At 44.2% G+C, this 22,500-nt stretch overlaps 1 protein-coding gene across 1 annotated transcript in view; it reads right to left on the bottom strand.

The window, feature by feature from the left end:
* The window catches only part of trhde.1 (thyrotropin releasing hormone degrading enzyme, tandem duplicate 1), a gene marked incomplete at both ends in the record, with an annotated part of 207,594 nt that overhangs the window by 59,446 nt on the left and 125,648 nt on the right, over positions 1–22,500 (bottom strand). The window contains 3 exons of the mRNA XM_083638308.1: positions 1,332–1,387; positions 1,511–1,644; positions 15,157–15,245. Of these exons, the coding sequence (XP_083494434.1) occupies positions 1,332–1,387; positions 1,511–1,644; positions 15,157–15,245 (279 nt within the window). The remainder of the gene's footprint in view (positions 1–1,331; positions 1,388–1,510; positions 1,645–15,156; positions 15,246–22,500) is intronic.

Here is a 22,500-nt window from a genome sequence, read left to right as displayed (position 1 = left end):
GATACTGTATTTACTACATCTATATATGCTGATGATACTGTATTTACTACATCTATATATGCTGATGATACTGTATTTACTACATCTATATATGCTGATGATACTGTATTTACTACATCTATATATGCTGATGATACTGTATTTACTACATCTATATATGCTGATGATACTGTATTTACTACATATATATATGCTGATGATACTGTATTTACTACATCTATATATGCTGATGATACTGTATTTACTACATCTATATATGCTGATGATACTGTATTTACTACATATATATATATGCCGATGATACTGTATTTACTACATCTATATATGCCGATGATACTGTATTTACTACATCTATATATGCTGATGATACTGTATTTACTACATCTATATATGCTGATGATACTGTATTTACTACATCTATATGCTGATGATACTGTATTTACTACATCTAGATATGCTGATGATACTGTATTTACTACATCTATATATGCTGATGATACTGTATTTACTACATCTATATATGCTGATGATACTGTTTTACTACATCTATATATGCTGATGATACTGTATTTACTACATCTATATATGCTGATGATACTGTATTTACTACATCTATATATATGCTGATGATACTGTATTTACTACATCTATATATGCTGATGATACTGTATTTACTACATCTATATATGCTGATGATACTGTATTTACTACATCTATATATATATGCTGATGATACTGTATTTACTACATCTATATATGCTGATGATACTGTATTTACTACATCTATATATGCTGATGATACTGTATTTACTACATCTATATATGCTGATGATACTGTATTTACTACATCTATATATGCTGATGATACTGTATTTACTACATCTATATATATGCTGATGATACTGTATTTAGTACATCTATATATGCTGATGATACTGTATTTACTACATCTATATATGCTGATGATACTGTATTTACTACATCTATATATGCTGATGATACTGTATTTACTACATCTATATATGCTGATGATACTGTATTTACTACATCTATATATGCTGATGATACTGTATTTACTACATCTATATATGCTGATGATACTGTTCAATAACATCAGGACACATTGTTTATAGTTAGCAGCACAGCACAGGGTCTGTTTACACAAAGCCTGATGGCTGATTCATGCGGATGAGTCAGAGGCATGTCCTGGAGGGTTTTTGGGTGGGCGGGGCTAAAGCCTTGATGAGCAAAGCATCCAATCACCTAGACAAGCTGAGAGGACTGTGGCTGGACTGGTCTGACTGGGTGTGACTGGTCAGCAGGAGACTCACCTGGCCAGGTTGAAGGCATCATCAATAAGCCCCGCCCTGTTTCCAACAGAGATTATCTGAGAGAGAGAGAGAGAGAGAGAGAGTCAGACAGACAAAGAGACAGGCAGAAAGTCAGACAGACAGACAGGCAGGCAGACAGACAGGCAGAGAGTCAGACAGACAGGCAGGCAGACAGGTACCTCAGGGTTTGTGTGGAGTTGCTGAATCAGCAGTTTCCAGTTCTGGAGGTCGTAGTTCACCCGGAAGTAGCCCGTCTGGTTGATGTTGCCTAGCAACCAGGTGTCATCATCCATAGGACCAATCCTGTGGGTCTCTGGGAAAAAAATACCACAAAGAATCAATCTGATCTATAAATCAATCAGTCAATTCACCAATTAATTCATTAACTATAACTGTGCCTTCCTGCTGAGAGAAGATCTGGTAGAACTCCACACCAAAGTGTGTACTATACTGTACCCACGGGTCCAGTGTGTCAGTGCCATGTTTTTCCCCTAACCTTGTGATGCAGCTGGATTCACGCGAGATCATGAGATCACGATCTCACGACAAATCCATATCACCACGCTCCAATCCATTGGTTTGAATCTGAACCACTACTGGTGAGGCAGCTACGGGCGAGCGAGCCAATCACCTGCCAGGTTTCTTTTTTCCCAAGTGTCTGCCCGTTGAGACAGTTGTCCAAGTGACTCGTTCCCAGATGGTCATGTGATCTGGGAGCGTCAGGTTAGAGCACCCCATCAGTATACCACACATTTGAAAACTTTGAATTAGGTCCCGAAGCTTGGTTGTTACGGTTATGTTTAGGCAAGTAAAACAACTTGATTAATATAAGGTTAGGGTTAGGATTTAGTCATGGTTAAATAAGAAAACTTTAATGTGACTTATGCTGGGAATCAAACCTGCGGTCTCTGGCATCGAAGACAAACGCATATGCCCATCCGCCACCCTAACCAAAACCCTTACTGCCTATACGCTTTTATTTCAGGCACCTAGTGCCTATATTGCCCCCTGCTGGTACTGCACCTTCATACAGGCATGTACGTGACAGCGACACGGTGCACCAGCAGGTGTATAACACGCATTGGCATGAATGGGTTGAATAATGACAATGTTCAACAGCTATACCAGGCTACTGCTGCTGATATCACTACATTGAATCCTGACCCTTTCGGAGGGTGTTGTAGTCTGTCTGTAGTAGGGGTGTCACGATATTTCGTCGCACGATATATCGCGATATCGAAACGTCATGATATGCGTATCGTCAGAAAAAAATGATATCGTATTTTTTATTTTATTTTTTATGAATAATAATAGAACAAATTTAGCAGAATCAACACGCATGAGTGAGGGGGTAGACTACTACTGGCATGGCAAAACAGCTCAAGGGGTACATAAGATTACATAAGTTTAGGGACCATTGAGCATGAGTTATTTAAAGGAGAATTTCGGTTTTTTGAACCTGGACCCATCTCCTGGCATTAATTATGATTTGGCCACTCACCCAGCGATATCCGCGGCGTGTCTGGGCGTCCTAGCGTTGTTTTGAGATCAATAGCGTCCAAGTCAGTCGTAAAATGGTAACCTATGTGGGATTCGAAATAACGAAGGTTATGCCAAACCCCACATAGGTTACGCTAAAACCACCACCGCAAAGCGTCCTACCTGTAGTTGTCCAGTCGGCAGGAAAGTATCGCGGGACTTCACGAGACTTGGTGACCGAGATCACGTTTGAGGTAATTTGATCCCTGTGCGACTCCAGGAAATAGCCTGGGGGGAAATATCACTCTGGTGGATGTTGACGGATCAGATTATGGCCATATGTGGCGAAAACGGGAATAAAAATAGCTATTTAGATGCAGGAAAGACAGGCTTCCACTTGGCCCCAAATCAGCTCCATTTTACGACTGACTTGGACGCTATTGATCTCAAAACAACGCTAGGACGTCCAGAAACGCCGCGGATATCGCTGGGTGAGTGGCCAAATCATAATTAATGCCAGGAGATGGGTCCAGGTTCAAAAAAACCGAAATTCTCCTTTAAGAAATAGATTGTATACTTTATTTTTCTTTCACCATGCAACAAACATTTAGTTTGTGACAGTGTGACACATTCTATTGCAAGAGAAGCATTATCATCCATGTTGTTTTATAGTTATTATAATAACAATTTCCAAAAACAGCATTTGTTTTGTATTTTGTGTATTTCAAATGAAAGACTATTTTTCCAGTATTTTCCCAGGGCTCCCTTGAAAAGAGGTTTCGATTTCAACGGGACTCACATGGTTAAATAAATGATAAATAAATACATAAAAATTATTTACTTTTGTTAAAAAGAATATTGTTAAAATATCGTATCGTATCGTTATCGTGAACCCAATATCGTGTATCGTATCGTATCGTGAAATTAGTGTATCGTGACACCCCTAGTCTGTAGTCATGTTGTAGTCTGTCTGTAGTCATGTTGTAGTCTGTCTGTAGTCATGTTGTAGTCTGTCTGTAGTCATGTTGTAGTCTGTCTGTAGTCATGTTGTAGTCTGTCTGTAGTCATGTTGTAGTCTGTCTGTAGTCATGTTGTAGTCTGTCTGTAGTCATGTTGTAGTCTGTCTGTAGTCATGTTGTAGTCTGTCTGTAGTCATGTTGTAGTCTGTCTGTAGTCATGTTGTAGTCTGTCTGTAGTCATGTTGTAGTCTGTCTGTAGTCATGTTGTAGTCTGACTCAATGGAGGTGGCTATAAGCGGGTATAATCTCGTTTCAGATGGAGTGGAAGGCTACTGTATCTGCATGTTTTCAAAGTGCATGTCGCTACATGAAACAACCCCAACCTGCCAGCTAGCAACCTACATGCTGAAATATGTACATGCTTTTTACTGTTTTATGTGGCGTTTTCTTTTATGGGGATTTAGACATTTGGCTCCACCAAAACAAGTCCCACTGCAAGCTGGGCTTAGCCACGCCCAAGATGCTTGTGATTGGTTTAAAGAAATGCAAAGAAGGGAGAGCCGTTTTCCTTATAGCAGAATGACAGTACTGGTACAGTGCTTAGCCAAGTGTGGAGAGAGTCTGGCCGAGCAAGACTATGCTTGGTTTGCATGCGACATGCTGCCTGCTGTGTCTGTCACACTGCCACTGCCAGCCATGTTTGCTGCATCTGGAGTCTACCTGCATCTGTAAAGATGGAGTATCGCAGGGGTGACATATTTTTGTAGGCTTACCCAGAAGTCCCTGCACTTCCTGGTTCGTAGGTGTAAAAGGCAATGGGAATTTTGTATGGGGATTTGGGTTAAATGCATGAAATATGGTATGTGGTTAACAAACGTTTATAAAACAGAAAAGTTTGTGTTCAGCAAGATAATCTTCACAAATGAGGACCACGTTTATGACTTTTGAATAGTGATGAGGATCGTTAATTTGTATTGATATTGATACCATTTTCGAGTCTGCTTATCGATCCAGGTTCTTATCGGTTCTTATCTTAACTATGGATAGTTTTCTACTTTTTGGTGGAAAGACGAGACTATAACATTCATAACAGAACTGGTGCTTTTATTGCTTAACTGTGAGTCTGTGACTGTGCCTATATTTGATTTCTGAACAGAATGATTAGCCTTGCCTTCAATAAACACTGCTGATGCTGGGGATATATCTGAAAAGGCAAATAGCAAAATAATATCAGCACGGCAGCAGCAACATGTTTTTCCAACAATAAAGAACATAAATAGTTGTTGAAATACAGAGCCTTTCATGGTTGTATTTTAAATATTTGCTTTGATTAAAAACAAATCTTGGCATTAGCACTTTTAATTATGTATTACAAGCTATGTTAGGAAGCTAAACAGGCCATAATTCCCTCTCTAATATCAATTTCATATTGTTGTTAAAACACATTGCATTGCAAACTGTTAAACAGAACTGTTAACTCCTTAATCAAATTCAAACTTTTATTAGACAATCAATGTGTGCACTCACGTCCGCATGGGCTGTGAATGTGTGCAGTAGCAGCAGTATAACAGACAGCATGTGTGAGAGTGGACTGGAGACAGCGGAGAGGGAGAGAGAGAAAGAGAGAGAGGGGCGAGGGGAAAGCGAGCAATAACAGTATCGATAAGCTCGGACCTTATTGATTTCTGGGTTTTGAGAAATTTGGAACGAGCCCCATCTCTACTTTTGAAGCGTAAATGTTTTGTTTTTTGTTTTTTTTACACGATTTTCAGAAAACGCTTCAAAAGTCATAAACGTGGTCCTCGTTTGTGAGGATTATCTTGCTGAACACAAGCGTTGCTGTTTCATAAACTTTTGTTCACCACAGAACTTATTTCATGCATTTAACCAAAATTCCCATTGCTTTTACACAGACTATTTCCTGCGGTACTTTATTCCTGCATGTTGTGTTTTCAAACATACATGTAACACACTCTCTCTCTCTCTCTCTCTCTCTCTCTCTCTCTCTCTCTCTCTCTCTCTCTCTCTCTCTATTCACATTGTCACTCTACTACTGCCTCTCTCTCTCTCCTCCACACTGTGACAGAAACCCATTCAGAGAAGGTTAAGAGGTGCTGTGTGTGTGTGTGTGTGTGTGTGTGTGTGTGTGTGTGTGTGTCAGTGTGTGTGTGTGTGTGTGTGTGTGTGTGTGTATGTGTGTGTGTGTGTGTGTGTGTGTGTGTGTGTGAGAGAGACAGAGATTGTGCGTAATTGAAAGCATGAGAATAAATGAGAATGCATTTGTAATGAAATTGGGTGACAGAAGCCTCACATACCTTTGTGTGTGTGTGTGTGTGTGTGTGTGTGTGTGTGTGTGTGTGTGTGTGTGTGTGTGTGTGTGTGAGAGTGAGTGTGTGCGTGCGTGCTTGTGTGTGTGTGAGAGAGTGCGTGTGCATGTGTGTGTGTGTGTGTGAGAGAGATCACCGTGACAGTGTTCTAACCTAATTTTCAATCCTCTCCTCTCCACAGTAGCAGTATATTCCCCGGTGTATTGCAGGCAGGTACACACAGCTATACCCGAAATTTACGGCACATGTACGTGTTTATGTATGTATTTATGTACATGCATAAACACATCATATGTTTATGTACATATATAAACACATATGTGTTTATGTACATGCATAAACACATAATATGTTTATGTACATGCATAAACACATAATATGTTTATGTACATACATAAACACATATGTTTACATAAACACATATGTGTTTATGTATGTACATAAACATATTATGTGTTTATGCATGTACATAAACACATATGTGTTTATGTACATGCATAAACACATCATATGTTTATGTACATATATAAACACATATGTGTTTATGTACATGCATAAACACATAATATGTTTATGTACATACATAAACACATATGTTTACATAAACACATATGTGTTTATGTACATGCATAAACACATAATATGTTTATGTACATACATAAACACATATGTGTTTATGTACATGCATAAACACATAATATGTTTATGTACATACATAAACACATATGTGTTTATGTAAACATATGGGGGGTGAAAAAGAAATCAGGTTAAATGTTTAAAAGGACAACAGTATAACAGTATATGTAAACAATCCAAACAATTCAACATAAAACAGATAAAACAGTGGCACACATGTAGCATTTCCAACATACTGTAGCTAAACGACAGCAGCATTTACAACACCCAACTAGTAGCACAACAATCATAAAAAGTTAAAAGCACAGGGGGACACACATCCAAATATACCAATCAAGCAATATACAGTCATAACATTTGCAGCATATATTCCACATCAACAAGCAGAACAATAGAACAAGAGCAGAAAACAAAAAGTAGCACACACATGCATTAACCCATTGATACCTGATGCAGCATTTGCGTGTATATCCCTCATTTGTGTGTGTATCCCTTTAAGACCGCGAACCGCGTCACGCGGTTCGTGGTCTTAAAGGGATACACACACAGATGCTGCATCAGGTATCAATGGCTTAAGACAGACACGCGAGAAGCAAAAAGTAAGATAGGAGTGGGAGGGGCAACACGAAAGGAACAGACACCAATCAGCCAACAGACCGGGAGGGGGTTGGGGATGTTACTGGGTTAAGAAGCAGTTGCAGGTGTCAGTGAGAATGTTCATAATAGAGTCCTTGAACTTAGGCTTAGGCATCAAAGTGTCCAGTTTGAGTGTTTTCTGTAGTTTGTTCCAGTCACTGGCTGCAGCAGCCCTGAATGAGCTTTGACCAAGTACAGTGTTTGTTTTTGGAATGTTTTGAGCAGATGGTAACAATTGTGCAGGTATTAGTCAGTTTCCCGCGTGCTGCTAGGTAGCTTGTGGAAAAACTTTCTATTTTGATTGCTAAACATGCACCAAAAGTTTGCGAATGCTTTTATCTTATATTGTTGGCAAATGACCATGGTATAAGCGGGATAATCAACTTAGGTGAGCGTTAAATGATTTTACTGCACTTCGCGGAGGGTCTTCGCCTCCACATCGTGCATTAAAATCGTTTAATGCACACCTAGTTGTTGATTATCACTCATTTATTTTCCCGCCCTTTGGATGAGACGTTAAACCAAGGTCCTGACTTTCTGTGGTCATTAAAGATCCCACCGGCACTCTTCACAAGAGTAGGGCTGTAACCCCGGTGCCCTGAGGGGTGTAACCCCGGTGCCCTGGGGGGTGTAACCCCGGTGCCCTGAGGGGTGTAACCCCGGTGCCCTGGGGGGTGTAACCCCGGTGCCCTGGGGTGTAACCCCGGGGCCCTGGGGGGTGTAACCCCGGTGCCCTGAGGGGTGTAACCCCGGTGCCCTGGGGGGGTGTAACCCCGGTGCCCTGAGGGGTGTAACCCCGGTGCCCTGAGGGGTGTAACCCCGGTGCCCTGAGGGGTGTAACCCCGGTGCCCTGAGGGGTGTAACCCCGGTGCCCTGAGGGGTGTAAACCCGGTGTCCTGGCTAAATTCCCAAACAGGCCTTCCTTCAATCATGGCCACCTAATCATCCCTCGTTACTTAACTCATTGAGTGCCAATGACGACGATTGTCGTCAATTGCGTTTTTTGACGGTGGGACGTGGATCAAAGCCTAATATATCTCCTGTAAAATTTTGGGGCATGTTGAATGTGTATAACCTATTTTACCGACCCATTAGGTGGCGACAGTGCTCTCCAGATTAGAGGAAGGTCCGGAAAACAGCAGGAAAAACCCCCGTGATCAAAGAGAAACCGCTCATGCTGCAGCCAGAGCCATATAGATGGCTCTGACTGCAACTGATGTTGGCTGCGAACAGCAGTCAATCCGCGCACACAACTGAGCCCCTCTGCCTCTGTCTGTCTGTCTGCATAGTTTCTTCACACGATTAGCCGCCAGAAAGGCAGCACCCGACGCCGAAGGGCCAAACCTTTCCCTGCAGTCCGGTTTGGCATTTCCGTGTCGCGCTGGGAGCCGGCGCAAAAAAACGGAGCGCTCCGAAAATAGACTGGGTGCGTGTTACAGGCTGTGTGTTAGTGTGGGGAGGAGTTTGCAGCTGAGGGGGGGAGAGGGGGGTGGGGCACGCAGGCACCACACAACTACACCACGTCACTACATCAGAAAATCTTATCTTCAGACTCAGTGAATGTGCTTGAAATGCTGCATTTCACAAAAGGCGGAATAACTCAGCTTCTAATTTGAAAAGTGTCTTTTTGCTCAAAACAGCCTATCTTCTCCGGCTCATAACTAAAGAACGGAAAATGGGATCAATAAACGTTTTTTTGCAGATGATAGAAGAGAGTCTCATCGTTCTTTGTCCATGTTCGGTGTTTACATAGTAATATCACACAATATTCTGTGGGCCTCGAGAAATCACTGAAAACGCTCTGAAACTCTGGCACTGGGAGCGTCCGTTCTCCAAAAGTGGCTGGCACTCAATGAGTTAATTGGCACATTCAGTTCTCAACTCTCCACCGTGATAGGCTCATGTGTGGTCAGCATTCTGGCACAAACTGGCTGCCGTGCATCACCACTGATGTGTAGCACCCACCTGTGCTACACATCAGTGGTTGATGAGTTGACTTCTCTCCCCCTCCCTCCTCTGATATGTGAAGCGCTTTGGGTGTCCTGAAAGGCGCTATATAAATCCAATAAATTATTATTATTAGGGGTCCAAGCACGAAGTGCGTGGATCCCTATTGTATCTGTTCCGATTTTTTTTTTTTTTTTTCTTCTTCTCCGGTAAAACTGTATGTACAGCAGAAACTGTAAGGCTCAGCATAGCCAGACTGGGCACATAGATTGTAAATGTGCCTCACTACTCAGAAACAAAAAATGACCCATATCGGCCAGATGGTGGCGCTATAACAGACCATTTCGCGTTATGGTCCATATCTTCTGAACCGTGTGTCCTATACTAAAAATTTCACTTCTCAGGGATTCCTTGGATCAATACGCATCTATCCATCTAGGCCCCGCCCATTTGCGTGTGCCTAGATTTTCCGCCATTTAGAATTTTATCAAAAACCTACTTTTGCGAACTCCTCCTAGACCGTTTGGCCAAATCACATAGGAATTATTCTGGGTCATCTATGGACTACCCCGACCCAAAGTTATTAAAGGATTTTGGATACGTGAAACCGTTTTGAAATTATAAATGTCTAAACTTTTGTGTATTTGCTTTTGTTCTTTTCCTGCCCTAAAAGTGTGTGGATGTCAGAAACCATACACCCCCCATCACCCAAACTTTCCACACAGGTTCACGACATCACCCACTACTCAGAGTAAAAAAATTACACCAATCCACCAGACGGTGGCGCTATAACAGCCAATTTCACGTTTGTCGGTCAATAACTTCTGAACCACGAGCCGTAGAATCAAAATTCCACATCTACCGGTTTCCCTGGAGCATCGTGCATCTAACCTACTAGGCCACGCCCATTTCTGTCTGTTAGATTTTCCGCCATTTTGAATTTGATCAAAAACCTACTTTTGCGAGCTCCTCTTAGACCGTTTGGCCAAATCACACGAAACTTTTTCTGGGTCATCTATAGACTACCCCGACCTAAAGTTATTAAAGGATTTTGGATACGTGAAACCGTTTTGAAATGATAAATCTCGAAACTTTTAATGAAACACACGCCAACACTAAATTGCCCACAACTCATTAACCGGTCAATTACAACTACTGCTGCTACTACTGCTACCACTCCCACTACTACCAACACTACTACTACTACTATTACTACTTCTGCTACTATTACTACTACTACTACTACTACTACTACTACTACTACTACTACTACTACTGGAAGTTGGAATGTAGGATTTTGGGTGGGGTTAATGTGTTTTGGGGTTCTGCATCTGCTGTAGCATAATACATAGTTGGTTTAGATGTCACACAGTAATGCCCGATCCACAAAGACTTGACACCCACGTTTGAATAAAAACAAGTTTATGCCATAATAAGGTTATATCCGTGCCTTGTCATTGCTGTGGAAGGATGGTGTAGGGGTAAAGTAGCAGACACCAAAGCTGGAGGTCCTGGGTTCAAACCACGGCCAGGTAACTGTTTTATTTTTTGAAAATGTAGAATAAAGGTTAATCTGAATGTAATTATGTATAACGCTGCTGAATACACACTGTGTACATAGCAGAATAACTGAATATGCCTATTTATGGTAACGTCATATTTCGACGTCCTCTTGACATTCCTGTGTAGATGTCTAAATGATCCCCAAATCGGCTGTGATTTGGCCTAGTCCTGGACGTCACTGAAAGATGATATCAGAACATCATCATGATGTAATTGTGTTTGCTGGGAGCCTTCTTTCAGATATATGAAAGGAAAAACATTCAAATACATTATTGTGTCTTCAGATGTGAAAGGTCCAAAAAGAGAATTAAATCTGAATTATCCTTGTCACTCATGTGTCCAGCTCAGTGGCCTTGTGGTCTGAATGTCCGCCCTGAGACTGGGAGGTCGTGAGTTCGATCCCCGGCCGAGTCATAGCAAAGACTATAAAAATGAGACCTATTTGCCTCCCTGCTTGGCACTCAGCATCAAAGGGTTGGAATTGGGGGGTTAGATCACCATATGATTCCCGAGCGCGGCGCACGCTGCCGCTCACCGCTCCCCCAGGGGATGGGTCAAATGCGGAGAACAAATTTCACACATTGTGTGACAATCAGGGGGACTTTACCTTTACTTTAGTTCCATTGTAACAGCACAACCCACACCAATTAGTTCAAACACCTCCATTCAGGGCATACTTTTAATGTAAAGTGGTGGATTATGTGTGTAATACAGACATGTCCTTAATGGTAAATGGACTGCATGACAAGCTGCAATGCAGGGTGCTGGCTATAGTCATCAAAAGCAATTTCAGGGATAAAACCATCAACGTTCTGTAGTGGACGCCACTATGCCCTATGGTTTGATGTGTGTGTGGGAAAGACTCAATGACAACTGAAAATTCTGATTTCAGAACACAAAAGCTCCATCATGAGACAAGAACTAACCTCTCCTGTTGCAAAACACGTTCTTGAACACAGCCACGCAATCTCCAGCTAACATTTCCAAGATATTGAAAAAGTTCATGAAACACCGCAAAATAAGGAGGCAACATGTGGGGTTTTAATTACTATTACTGACTTAACTGTCTGAAGTTGAAAATTGTTCATCCCACATGGGGTTTGAACTTTGAGCCACAATAGTCTTTAGTTAGCATAAGTCATGAGCTTTACCAAGTGAGCTATCCAGACTGTTGTATTTAACTTTGTAGACCATATTATGAAGTACTTGTCGTATTGACAGTATGTTCTACCCAAATACCACTTTCTGTCCAGATACTTAAAGGGATATTGTACACAAAAACTGCTTTCTATCCAAGTACTACTTCAAGTTTCAAGACATCACCCACTACTCAAAGGAAAAAATTACACCAATCCACCAGATGGTGGCGCTATAACAGCCAACCACCACTACTACTGCTGCTGCTGCTACTACTACTACTACTATTGGCTACTAGTGGCGGCTGTGGCTCAGGAGGTAGAGCGGGTTGTCCACTAATTAGAAGGTTGGTGGTTCGTTCCCCGGCTCCTCCAGTCCGCACGTCGAAGTGTCCTTGGGCAAGACACTGAACCCCAAATTGCTCCCGATGGCTGTGCCAGCACCCTGCGTGGCAGCTGGCCGCCTTCGGTGTGTGAATGGGTGAATGTAGGCACATTGTAAAGCGCTATATAAATGCAGTCCATTTACCATTTACTATTCTTAGTACTTCTGCTGCTACTACTGCTACCACTCCCTCTACTACCAACACTATTACTACTACTGCTACTACTACTACTACTAGTACTGCTTGGAAACCGTCAGGTCACCGGATCTCAACCAAACTTTGTTTACTTGTGCACATACCAAGTCTGAATAAATGTGCACTATCTGACATATACCCCCCAAGTCACCGGAAGCTTGGACCCCGCATCGCCGCTTGCGGCTATATTTATTATTATTATTATGAATTATTATTATTTTCGGGCAATTTGATGGAAGAAAACTAGATTTCTGAAGGAAAAACTTCATTTCGGGTCAACACGAGGGGTAATATTTAATTTGTGTTGTTTATGAGTTGTTATTGTTGGTATATGAGTTATGTTGTTTATTTTATTTATTTTATTATTCCTTTGTTATTTTATCTTTTTTGCTCTTGTTTTGTTTTTGTCGTGCTTTTGTTTTAAACTTCTTTTAATTGTTCTAAATAAAGATTATCAATTCAACCCATCATACCCACTTACATTTCAGTTAGCATAGAGTATACCCACTTGTAAATGCCCTCTATAGCCTATAGTGTAACTAATTGCTACCTAGCGCAGCTGGACTGGACACTAAAGTATTATAGCTGCTCTGTTAACTACATCGAGCACCACTTGGACTGTAATTCCAATTTATTTAATGTCTATTGTCGTGGATAATTCTATATGATATACTATATAATATGTCGAAATAATAGGACACCCTCTCAGTCGCTGTGAAGATATGAATCCGTTTAATTATAACCACACATGAGTATTTATAGTCAGCTTTGCACGCAAAGCCCAATTTCACACAATGAAAGGAAACCACACCACCTAGCTAATCGTCCCTCAGGGAATTTGTTGTTGACCAGTTTTACCTAGAAACGATTTCACCTATTCCATGCGTGAGTCATGCAAAAAATCCCCTAGACTATTTAATTCACTGTAAATTCATATTTAATGCCTTACTTAACACTCCTATTCATGTATTGTACATATTAGCTGCACTTGCAATATTGTGACGGTTGTGATTGTCCTTGGATGTTTTTCCTTATTTCTTTATCTCTAAATATTGATATGACCGCTACCCTGCATACTTATATACTGTACTAAGACTAATTCCTTGTATGTGATTCTGATTCTAACAGGGCAAGGAGAGTGAAGGCATGTATAGCTATCTATTTCATTAACTGTAACTAAATATTAGCTTTAGCTAAATAATTTGCAATGGTGCAGTCTATCAAAATATGATGGCTATATATCATATATTATTAAAGTTGCACGATACGCAAAAAAGAAATCATATTGCAATGATGACAGATATTGCAATATGATTTTAGTGGGGATGGTCATTTTTGCATTTCATTTTCACGCTTGGCGTTTCAGCGCTCTTGGTGGCTAGTGTTTTTCGGTCGGGCGCTCTGTGCGCTTCAAGTAGAAAACAGTTTAACTTTTGGAGAGGAACGCTGCTCATCAATGTCACTTTTTTCAACCGACCAATCAAAATCCAGTAAGAGGTGGGACTAAAAAGATCAACAAACATGGCGGAGGAGAGGCTCCATTAGAATTGTTAATTGTATCATCTTGTTGGGTTGATGTTAGCTTGCTATTTACCTTGTATGCTAGCTAGCTAATGTTGGCTACTAACTATCAGAGTCAGCTCTGTGTGCTGTGTCTGAAAGCGTTGGAAGCGCTCGGAAGCATTCAGCTATGAAAAAACTGCTTTCTGTGGACCCGGGGCCTACATATGTCACTGATTATAAAACCGGCTGCTTATCCTTTGCTGGACGGCACACTGTAGAAACATTGTGGAGGGTGGGGGGTCATAATACTTCACCAGGCACCACTACCCCACTGTAGAAACATTGTGGTGGAGGGTCATAATACTTCACCAGGCACCACTACCCCACTGTAGAGACATAGTGGTGGAGGGTGAGGGGTCATAATACTTCACCAGGCACCACTACCCCACTGTAGAGACATAGTGGTGGAGGGTGGGGGGTCATAATACTTCACCAAGCACCACTACCCCACTGTAGAGACATTGTGTGGAGGGTGGGGGGTCATAATACTTCACCAGGCACCACTACCCCACTGTAGAGACATTGTGTGGAGGGTGGGGGGTCATAATACTTCACCAGGCACCACTACCCCACTGTAGAGACATTGTGGTGGAGGGTGAGGGGTCATAATACTTCACCAGGCACCACTACCCCACTGTAGAGACATAGTGGTGGAGGGTGAGGGGTCATAATACTTCACCAGGCACCACTACCCCACTGTAGAGACATAGTGGTGGAGGGTGAGGGGTCATAATACTTCACCAGGCACCACTACCCCACTGTAGAGACATAGTGGTGGAGGGTGAGGGGTCATAATACTTCACCAGGCACCACTACCCCACTGTAGAGACATTGTGGTGGAGGGTGGGGGGTCATAATACTTCACCAGGCACCACTACCCCACTGTAGAGACATAGTGGTGGAGGGTGGGGGGTCATAATACTTCACCAGGCACCACTACCCCACTGTAGAAACATTGTGTGGAGGGTCATACTACTTTCCCAGTAATCACAGTCTACCTGTCTTGTTGTTGATCCAGATGAGAGACTCTGAGGAGATTGTGGTGGCATTTCCCAAAGCTACCGTCAACGGAACCTGCCACTGTGAACTAGAGAGGGGAGGGGGGGGGGCAGAGAGAGAGAGAGAGGGCAGACAGAGACAGGGAGAGAGAGAGAGAGAGAGAGAGAGAGAGAGAGAGAGAGAGAGAGAGAGGGCAGACAGAGAGAGAGAGAGAGAGAGAGAGAGGGAGAGAGAGAGAGAGTAATGGTCAGTAATGGTTGGTAGAATTGGATTGGGTTTTATCGCCTTGGGTATCAGAGAGAGAGACATCAGTTCACCCTAATAGAGAGAGAGAAGAAGAAGAGAGAGAGTAATGTCAGAAATAGTCATTAAGCATCACTCAAGTGGAAATGGAGCGAGAGACAGAGAAAGAGGGAGAGAGGGAGAGAGAGAGAGAGAGAGAGAGGGAGAGAGAGAGAGAGCAGGAGAGAGAGAGAGACAGAGAAAGAGGGAGAGAGAGAGAGAGAGAAGGAGAGAGAGAGAGAGCAGGAGAGAGAGACAGAGAAAGAGGGAGAGAGAGAGAGAGAGAAGGAGAGAGAGAGCAAATGTGTTGAGGCTGGAGAGAACAGATTCCCAGAATGCTGTGGGAGTGACAACGGGCGCCCCAGAGAATTCGACATGGCAGAAAAGCTTTTTATCCCATTTATAAATCTGTCCAGATCCACGCAGCCATTCCAATCTGTATGCAAATATTCACATCAATAATTGAAGCTGTTGTCTGATTGGTGGAGAGCTCCTCAGCTGGTCAGGAGTTATGTGAAGAGACAAGCCAACTGAAAGCACAGCTTGTGAATCTAAATGTGTTGTAAACAGTGGGCCACCTGGGAGCTCCGTTTGTGAGGCCAATGCGGAAGTAACCTCAACCGGCAATTCCTTCGAATGGCCTGCAGGGCGGCAAAAACAAGTACTGTAGATGTTACATGGAAGTGAATGGGACAATTTGCCTAATCACGATTTAAAACACGATTTCAGACGGAAGCCCGTCTTTATTGTCACACGAACACACTACAACACATGCATGCGGCCACAACACACACTCATGCTGACGGTGGCCGGTGAAATATGTCCTCTGGATTTGACCCATCCAGGCTTGTCCTTTCCTCCAGGGGGCAGGCCAGGAGCAGTGGTCGCTTTTTCTTTCCAGCGCCCGGGGACCATCATTCGACCATCATTGGACCAACTTCAGATGTTGTCGTCACTGGTCGGATGACGATCTTCTGCATGTTTTTAGTGGGGGGTTATGTACGGAGGAACCCCCTGGGGGGTACGGGGAGAACATGCAAACTCCACACAGAAAGGCCTTTTCGATGAGATAGCCCACCTGGGCAGTGGGCACTGAAGATATGGGGAGGTCACAACTCCAGCGCCCACAGCGTCCCAGGCGAGAATCGAACCCTGGACCTTCTAGCTGTGAGGCGACAGCGCTACCGACTGTGCCACCCTTCTCACTTGGTTTACAGTATGACACCACCTTCATGTTGAGAAACTCAAAGCTGATGCATGATGGGATATACTCCAATTACCAAATATGACATGCCCCATGGGAGGGAGGGAGAGAGAGAGAGAGAGAGAGAGAGAGAGAGAGAGAGAGAGAGAGAGAGAGAGAGAGAGAGAGAGAGAGAGAGACCTGGGATTGTTAAACACATTTTTGTATGTATGTGTGTGTGTGAGTGCGTGCGTGCGTGTGTGCGGGTAACACAATCAGCTGGAGAGCAGCTGGATCCCATAATAGCCATCTGTCGCCACGGGTGACCGGCGATCAATACTGTTTCCTAGCAACCGAACATCTGATCTGATATTTATATCAGCACGATGGAGAGAACTGAGACTCAATCACACACACGCACACGCACACGCACACAAACACACACACACACACACACACACACACACACACACACACACTCTCTCTCTCTCTCTCTCTGCTGACTTGGCTGTTTAATATTTGATGGAACTGAAGAGTGTTTATTTTAGACAGCAGTGTCTTCACGCGTGTGTGCACGTGCGTGTGCATGTGTGCACGTGCACGTGCGTGTGTGCACGTGCGCCCGTGATAGACAGATGGTTCATCCAAGTGCCTGCCCTTTGAGACGGTTTCCCGAGGGACCGTCTAGCAGCATCAGGTGAGTTAGTTGACTGTTGAAAAGAGGCGAGCAGAAACCCACAGGCTGTTAGAGAGAGACCAACGTCACAACGAGCAGAAACCCACAGTCTGTTAGACAGAGACCAACGTCACAACGAGCAGAAACCCACAGTCTGTTAGAGAGAGACCAACATCACAACGAGCAGAAACCCACAGTCTGTTAGAGAGAGACCAACGTCACAACGAGCAGAAACCCACAGTCTGTTAGAGAGAGACCAACGTCACAACGAGCAGAAACCCACAGTCTGTTAGAGAGAGACCAACATCACAACCAGCAGAAACCCACAGTCTGTTAGAGAGAGACCAACATCACAACCAGCAGAAACCCACAGTCTGTTAGAGAGAGACCAACATCACAACCAGCAGAAACCCACAGTCTGTTAGAGAGAGACCAACATCACAACGAGCAGAAACCCACAGTCTGTTAGAGAGAGACCAACGTCACAACGAGCAGAAACCCACAGTCTGTTAGAGAGAGACCAACGTCACAACGAGCAGAAACCCACAGGCTGTTAGACAGAGACCAACGTCACAACGAGCAGAAACCCACAGTATGTTAGAGAGAGACCAACATCACAACGAGCAGAAACCCACAGTGTGTTAGAGAGAGACCAACGTCACAACGAGCAGAAACCCACAGTCTGTTAGAGAGAGACCAACGTCACAACCAGCAGAAACCCACAGTCTGTTAGAGAGAGACCAACGTCACAACCAGCAGAAACCCAGAGGCTGTTAGAGAGAGACCAACATCACAACCAGCAGAAACCCACAGTCTGTTAGAGAGAGACCAACGTCACAACCAGCAGAAACCCACAGGCTGTTAGAGAGAGACCAACATCACAACGAGCAGAAACCCACAGTCTGTTAGAGAGAGACCAACATCACAACCAGCAGAAACCCACAGTCTGTTAGAGAGAGACCAACATCACAACGAGCAGAAACCCACAGTCTGTTAGAGAGAGACCAACGTCACAACGAGCAGAAACCCACAGGCTGTTAGAGAGAGACCAACATCACAACGAGCAGAAACCCACAGTCTGTTAGAGAGAGACCAACATCACAACCAGCAGAAACCCACAGTCTGTTAGAGAGAGACCAACGTCACAACGAGCAGAAACCCACAGTCTGTTAGAGAGAGACCAACATCACAACGAGCAGAAACCCACAGTCTGTTAGAGAGAGACCAACATCACAACGAGCAGAAACCCACAGTCTGTTAGAGAGAGACCAACATCACAACCAGCAGAAACCCAGAGGCTGTTAGAGAGAGACCAACGTCACAACGAGCAGAAACCCACAGTCTGTTAGAGAGAGACCAACGTCACAACGAGCAGAAACCCACAGGCTGTTAGAGAGAGACCAACGTCACAACGAGCAGAAACCCACAGTCTGTTAGAGAGAGACCAACATCACAACCAGCAGAAACCCACAGTCTGTTAGAGAGAGACCAACGTCACAACCAGCAGAAACCCAGAGGCTGTTAGAGAGAGACCAACATCACAACCAGCAGAAACCCACAGTCTGTTAGAGAGAGACCAACGAGCAGAAACCCACAGTCTGTTAGAGAGAGACAGCGAGCAGAAACCCACAGTCTGTTAGAGAGAGACCAACATCACAACGAGCAGAAACCCACAGGCTGTTAGAGAGAGACCAACATCACAACGAGCAGAAACCCACAGTCTGTTAGAGAGAGACCAACATCACAACCAGCAGAAACCCACAGTCTGTTAGACAGAGACCAACGTCACAACGAGCAGAAACCCACAGGCTGTTAGAGAGAGACCAACATCACAACGAGCAGAAACCCCCAGGCTGTTAGAGAGAGACCAACGTCACAACCAGCAGAAACCCAGAGGCTGTTAGAGAGAGACCAACATCACAACCAGCAGAAACCCACAGTCTATTAGAGAGAGACCAGCGAGCAGAAACCCACAGTCTGTTAGAGAGAGACCAGCGAGCAGAAACCCACAGGCTGTTAGAGAGAGACCAGCAAGCAGAAACCCACAGGCTGTTAGAGAGAGACCAACGAGCAGAAACCCACAGTCTGTTAGAGAGAGACCAACATCACAACGAGCAGAAACCCACAGTCTGTTAGAGAGAGACCAACATCACAACGAGCAGAAACCCACAGTCTGTTAGAGAGAGACCAACATCACAACCAGCAGAAACCCACAGTCTGTTAGAGAGAGACCAACATCACAACGAGCAGAAACCCACAGTCTGTTAGAGAGAGACCAACGTCACAACGAGCAGAAACCCACAGGCTGTTAGAGAGAGACCAACATCACAACGAGCAGAAACCCACAGTCTGTTAGAGAGAGACCAACGTCACAACCAGCAGAAACCCACAGTCTGTTAGAGAGAGACCAGCGAGCAGAAACCCACAGTCTGTTAGAGAGAGACCAGCGAGCAGAAACCCACAGGCTGTTAGAGAGAGACCAGCAAGCAGAAACCCACAGGCTGTTAGAGAGAAACCAACGAGCAGAAACCCACAGTCTGTTAGAGAGAGACCAACATCACAACGAGCAGAAACCCACAGTCTGTTAGAGAGAGACCAACATCACAACGAGCAGAAACCCACAGTCTGTTAGAGAGAGACCAACATCACAACCAGCAGAAACCCACAGTCTGTTAGAGAGAGACCAACGAGCAGAAACCCACAGTCTGTTAGAGAGAGACCAACGTCACAACCAGCAGAAACCCACAGTCTGTTAGAGAGAGACCAACGTCACAACCAGCAAAAACCCACAGTCTGTTAGAGAGAGACCAACGTCACAACGAGCAGAAACCCACAGGCTGTTAGAGAGAGACCAACATCACAACGAGCAGAAACCCACAGTCTGTTAGAGAGAGACCAACATCACAACCAGCAGAAACCCCCAGTCTGTTAGAGAGAGACCAACATCACAACCAGCAGAAACCCACAGTCTGTTAGAGAGAGACCAACATCACAACCAGCAGAAACCCCCAGTCTGTTAGAGAGAGACCAACATCACAACCAGCAGAAACCCACAGGCTGTTAGAGAGAGACCAACATCACAACCAGCAGAAACCCCCAGGCTGTTAGAGAGAGACCAACATCACAACCAGCAGAAACCCCCAGTCTGTTAGAGAGAGACCAACATCACAACCAGCAGAAACCCACAGTCTGTTAGAGAGAGACCAACATCACAACCAGCAGAAACCCACAGGCTGTTAGAGAGAGACCAACATCACAACCAGCAGAAACCCACAGTCTGTTAGAGAGAGACCAACATCACAACCAGCAGAAACCCACAGTCTGTTAGAGAGAGACCAACATCACAACCAGCAGAAACCCACAGTCTGTTAGAGAGAGACCAACATCACAACCAGCAGAAACCCACAGGCTGTTAGAGAGAGACCAACATCACAACCAGCAGAAACCCACAGGCTGTTAGAGAGAGACCAACATCACAACCAGCAGAAACCCACAGTCTGTTAGAGAGAGACCAACATCACAACGAGCAGAAACCCCCAGTCTGTTAGAGAGAGACCAACATCACAACGAGCAGAAACCCACAGTCTGTTAGAGAGAGACCAACATCACAACGAGCAGAAACCCCCAGTCTGTTAGAGAGAGACCAACATCACAACCAGCAGAAACCCCCAGTCTGTTAGAGAGAGACCAACATCACAACGAGCAGAAACCCACAGGCTGTTAGAGAGAGACCAACATCACAACGAGCAGAAACCCACAGTCTGTTAGAGAGAGACCAACATCACAACGAGCAGAAACCCCCAGTCTGTTAGAGAGAGACCAACATCACAACCAGCAGAAACCCAGAGGCTGTTAGAGAGAGACCAACATCACAACGAGCAGAAACCCCCAGTCTGTTAGAGAGAGACCAACATCACAACCAGCCGAAACCCACAGTCTGTTAGAGAGAGACCAACATCACAACGAGCAGAAACCCCCAGTCTGTTAGAGAGAGACCAACATCACAACGAGCAGAAACCCACAGTCTGTTAGAGAGAGACCAACATCACAACCAGCAGAAACCCACAGGCTGTTAGAGAGAGACCAACATCACAACCAGCAGAAACCCACAGTCTGTTAGAGAGAGACCAACATCACAACGAGCAGAAACCCCCAGTCTGTTAGAGAGAGACCAACATCACAACCAGCAGAAACCCACAGTCTGTTAGAGAGAGACCAACATCACAACCAGCAGAAACCCACAGTCTGTTAGAGAGAGACCAACATCACAACCAGCAGAAACCCACAGTCTGTTAGAGAGAGACCAACATCACAACCAGCAGAAACCCACAGTCTGTTAGAGAGAGACCAACATCACAACCAGCAGAAACCCACAGTCTGTTAGAGAGAGACCAACATCACAACCAGCAGAAACCCCCAGACTGTTAGAGAGAGACCAGCGAGCAGAAACCCACAGGCTGTTAGAGAGAGACCAGCGAGCAGAAACCCCCAGGCTGTTAGAGAGAGACCAGCAAGCAGAAACCCACAGGCTGTTAGAGAGAGACCAACATCACAACCTTCTCTGCCTTCTACATACGACCTAAGAGATTCCACCTGCCATTCATTTTTCCATAGACGTTTAGAGAAATGTTTCTACCTGCTCAAATAAAGTGATTCAAAGTCAGGAGAGAGAGACCATACATCATTTCACTCAGACACAAAAAAGGTCAGCCGGGGTATTTATTTATTTGTTATTTACTTTTCTGCCACTTTTTTTGAGCGATTTTGGCACTCTATAGACCAGCGATCCTCAAAGTCCGGACTCCGGTCCGCATCCGGACCCAGATGCCGTCCTGTCCGGACCGAGCGCTATAACCTACAAATCATTGAGAATTGTTACATTTTCACGGAGCTTTCCTATTTGAACCGGCACATGCTTTTATAGCCTTTACGGTAGGCTACTGGTTTATCTGCCAGGAAGCTCACAGACCAATGCGTGTGCTGTAAATCATCACACGTGATGCTACTCAGCCAATCAAATATGCAATTTGATTCTGCCTGTTCCAGTGCTGCAGGCGAGAGAGTGTCAGTGACACACGGACGAAGTAGAGGCGAGAGACTCTGAGAAATGCAGAGAGATATGAGTCATTTCACATGGCGTGCTCAAAAGAAACAAGTAGACCACAAAAACAAAGATTTAGTTCTAATCCGGAGCAGGCAGAC

The sequence above is a fragment of the Poromitra crassiceps genome (genome assembly GCF_964638095.1).
Source record: "Poromitra crassiceps genome assembly, chromosome: 6".
NCBI lineage: Eukaryota > Metazoa > Chordata > Actinopteri > Beryciformes > Melamphaidae > Poromitra > Poromitra crassiceps.
Note: the sequence above shows the minus strand (reverse complement) of the source record. Positions and strands in the feature narration are given on the sequence as shown.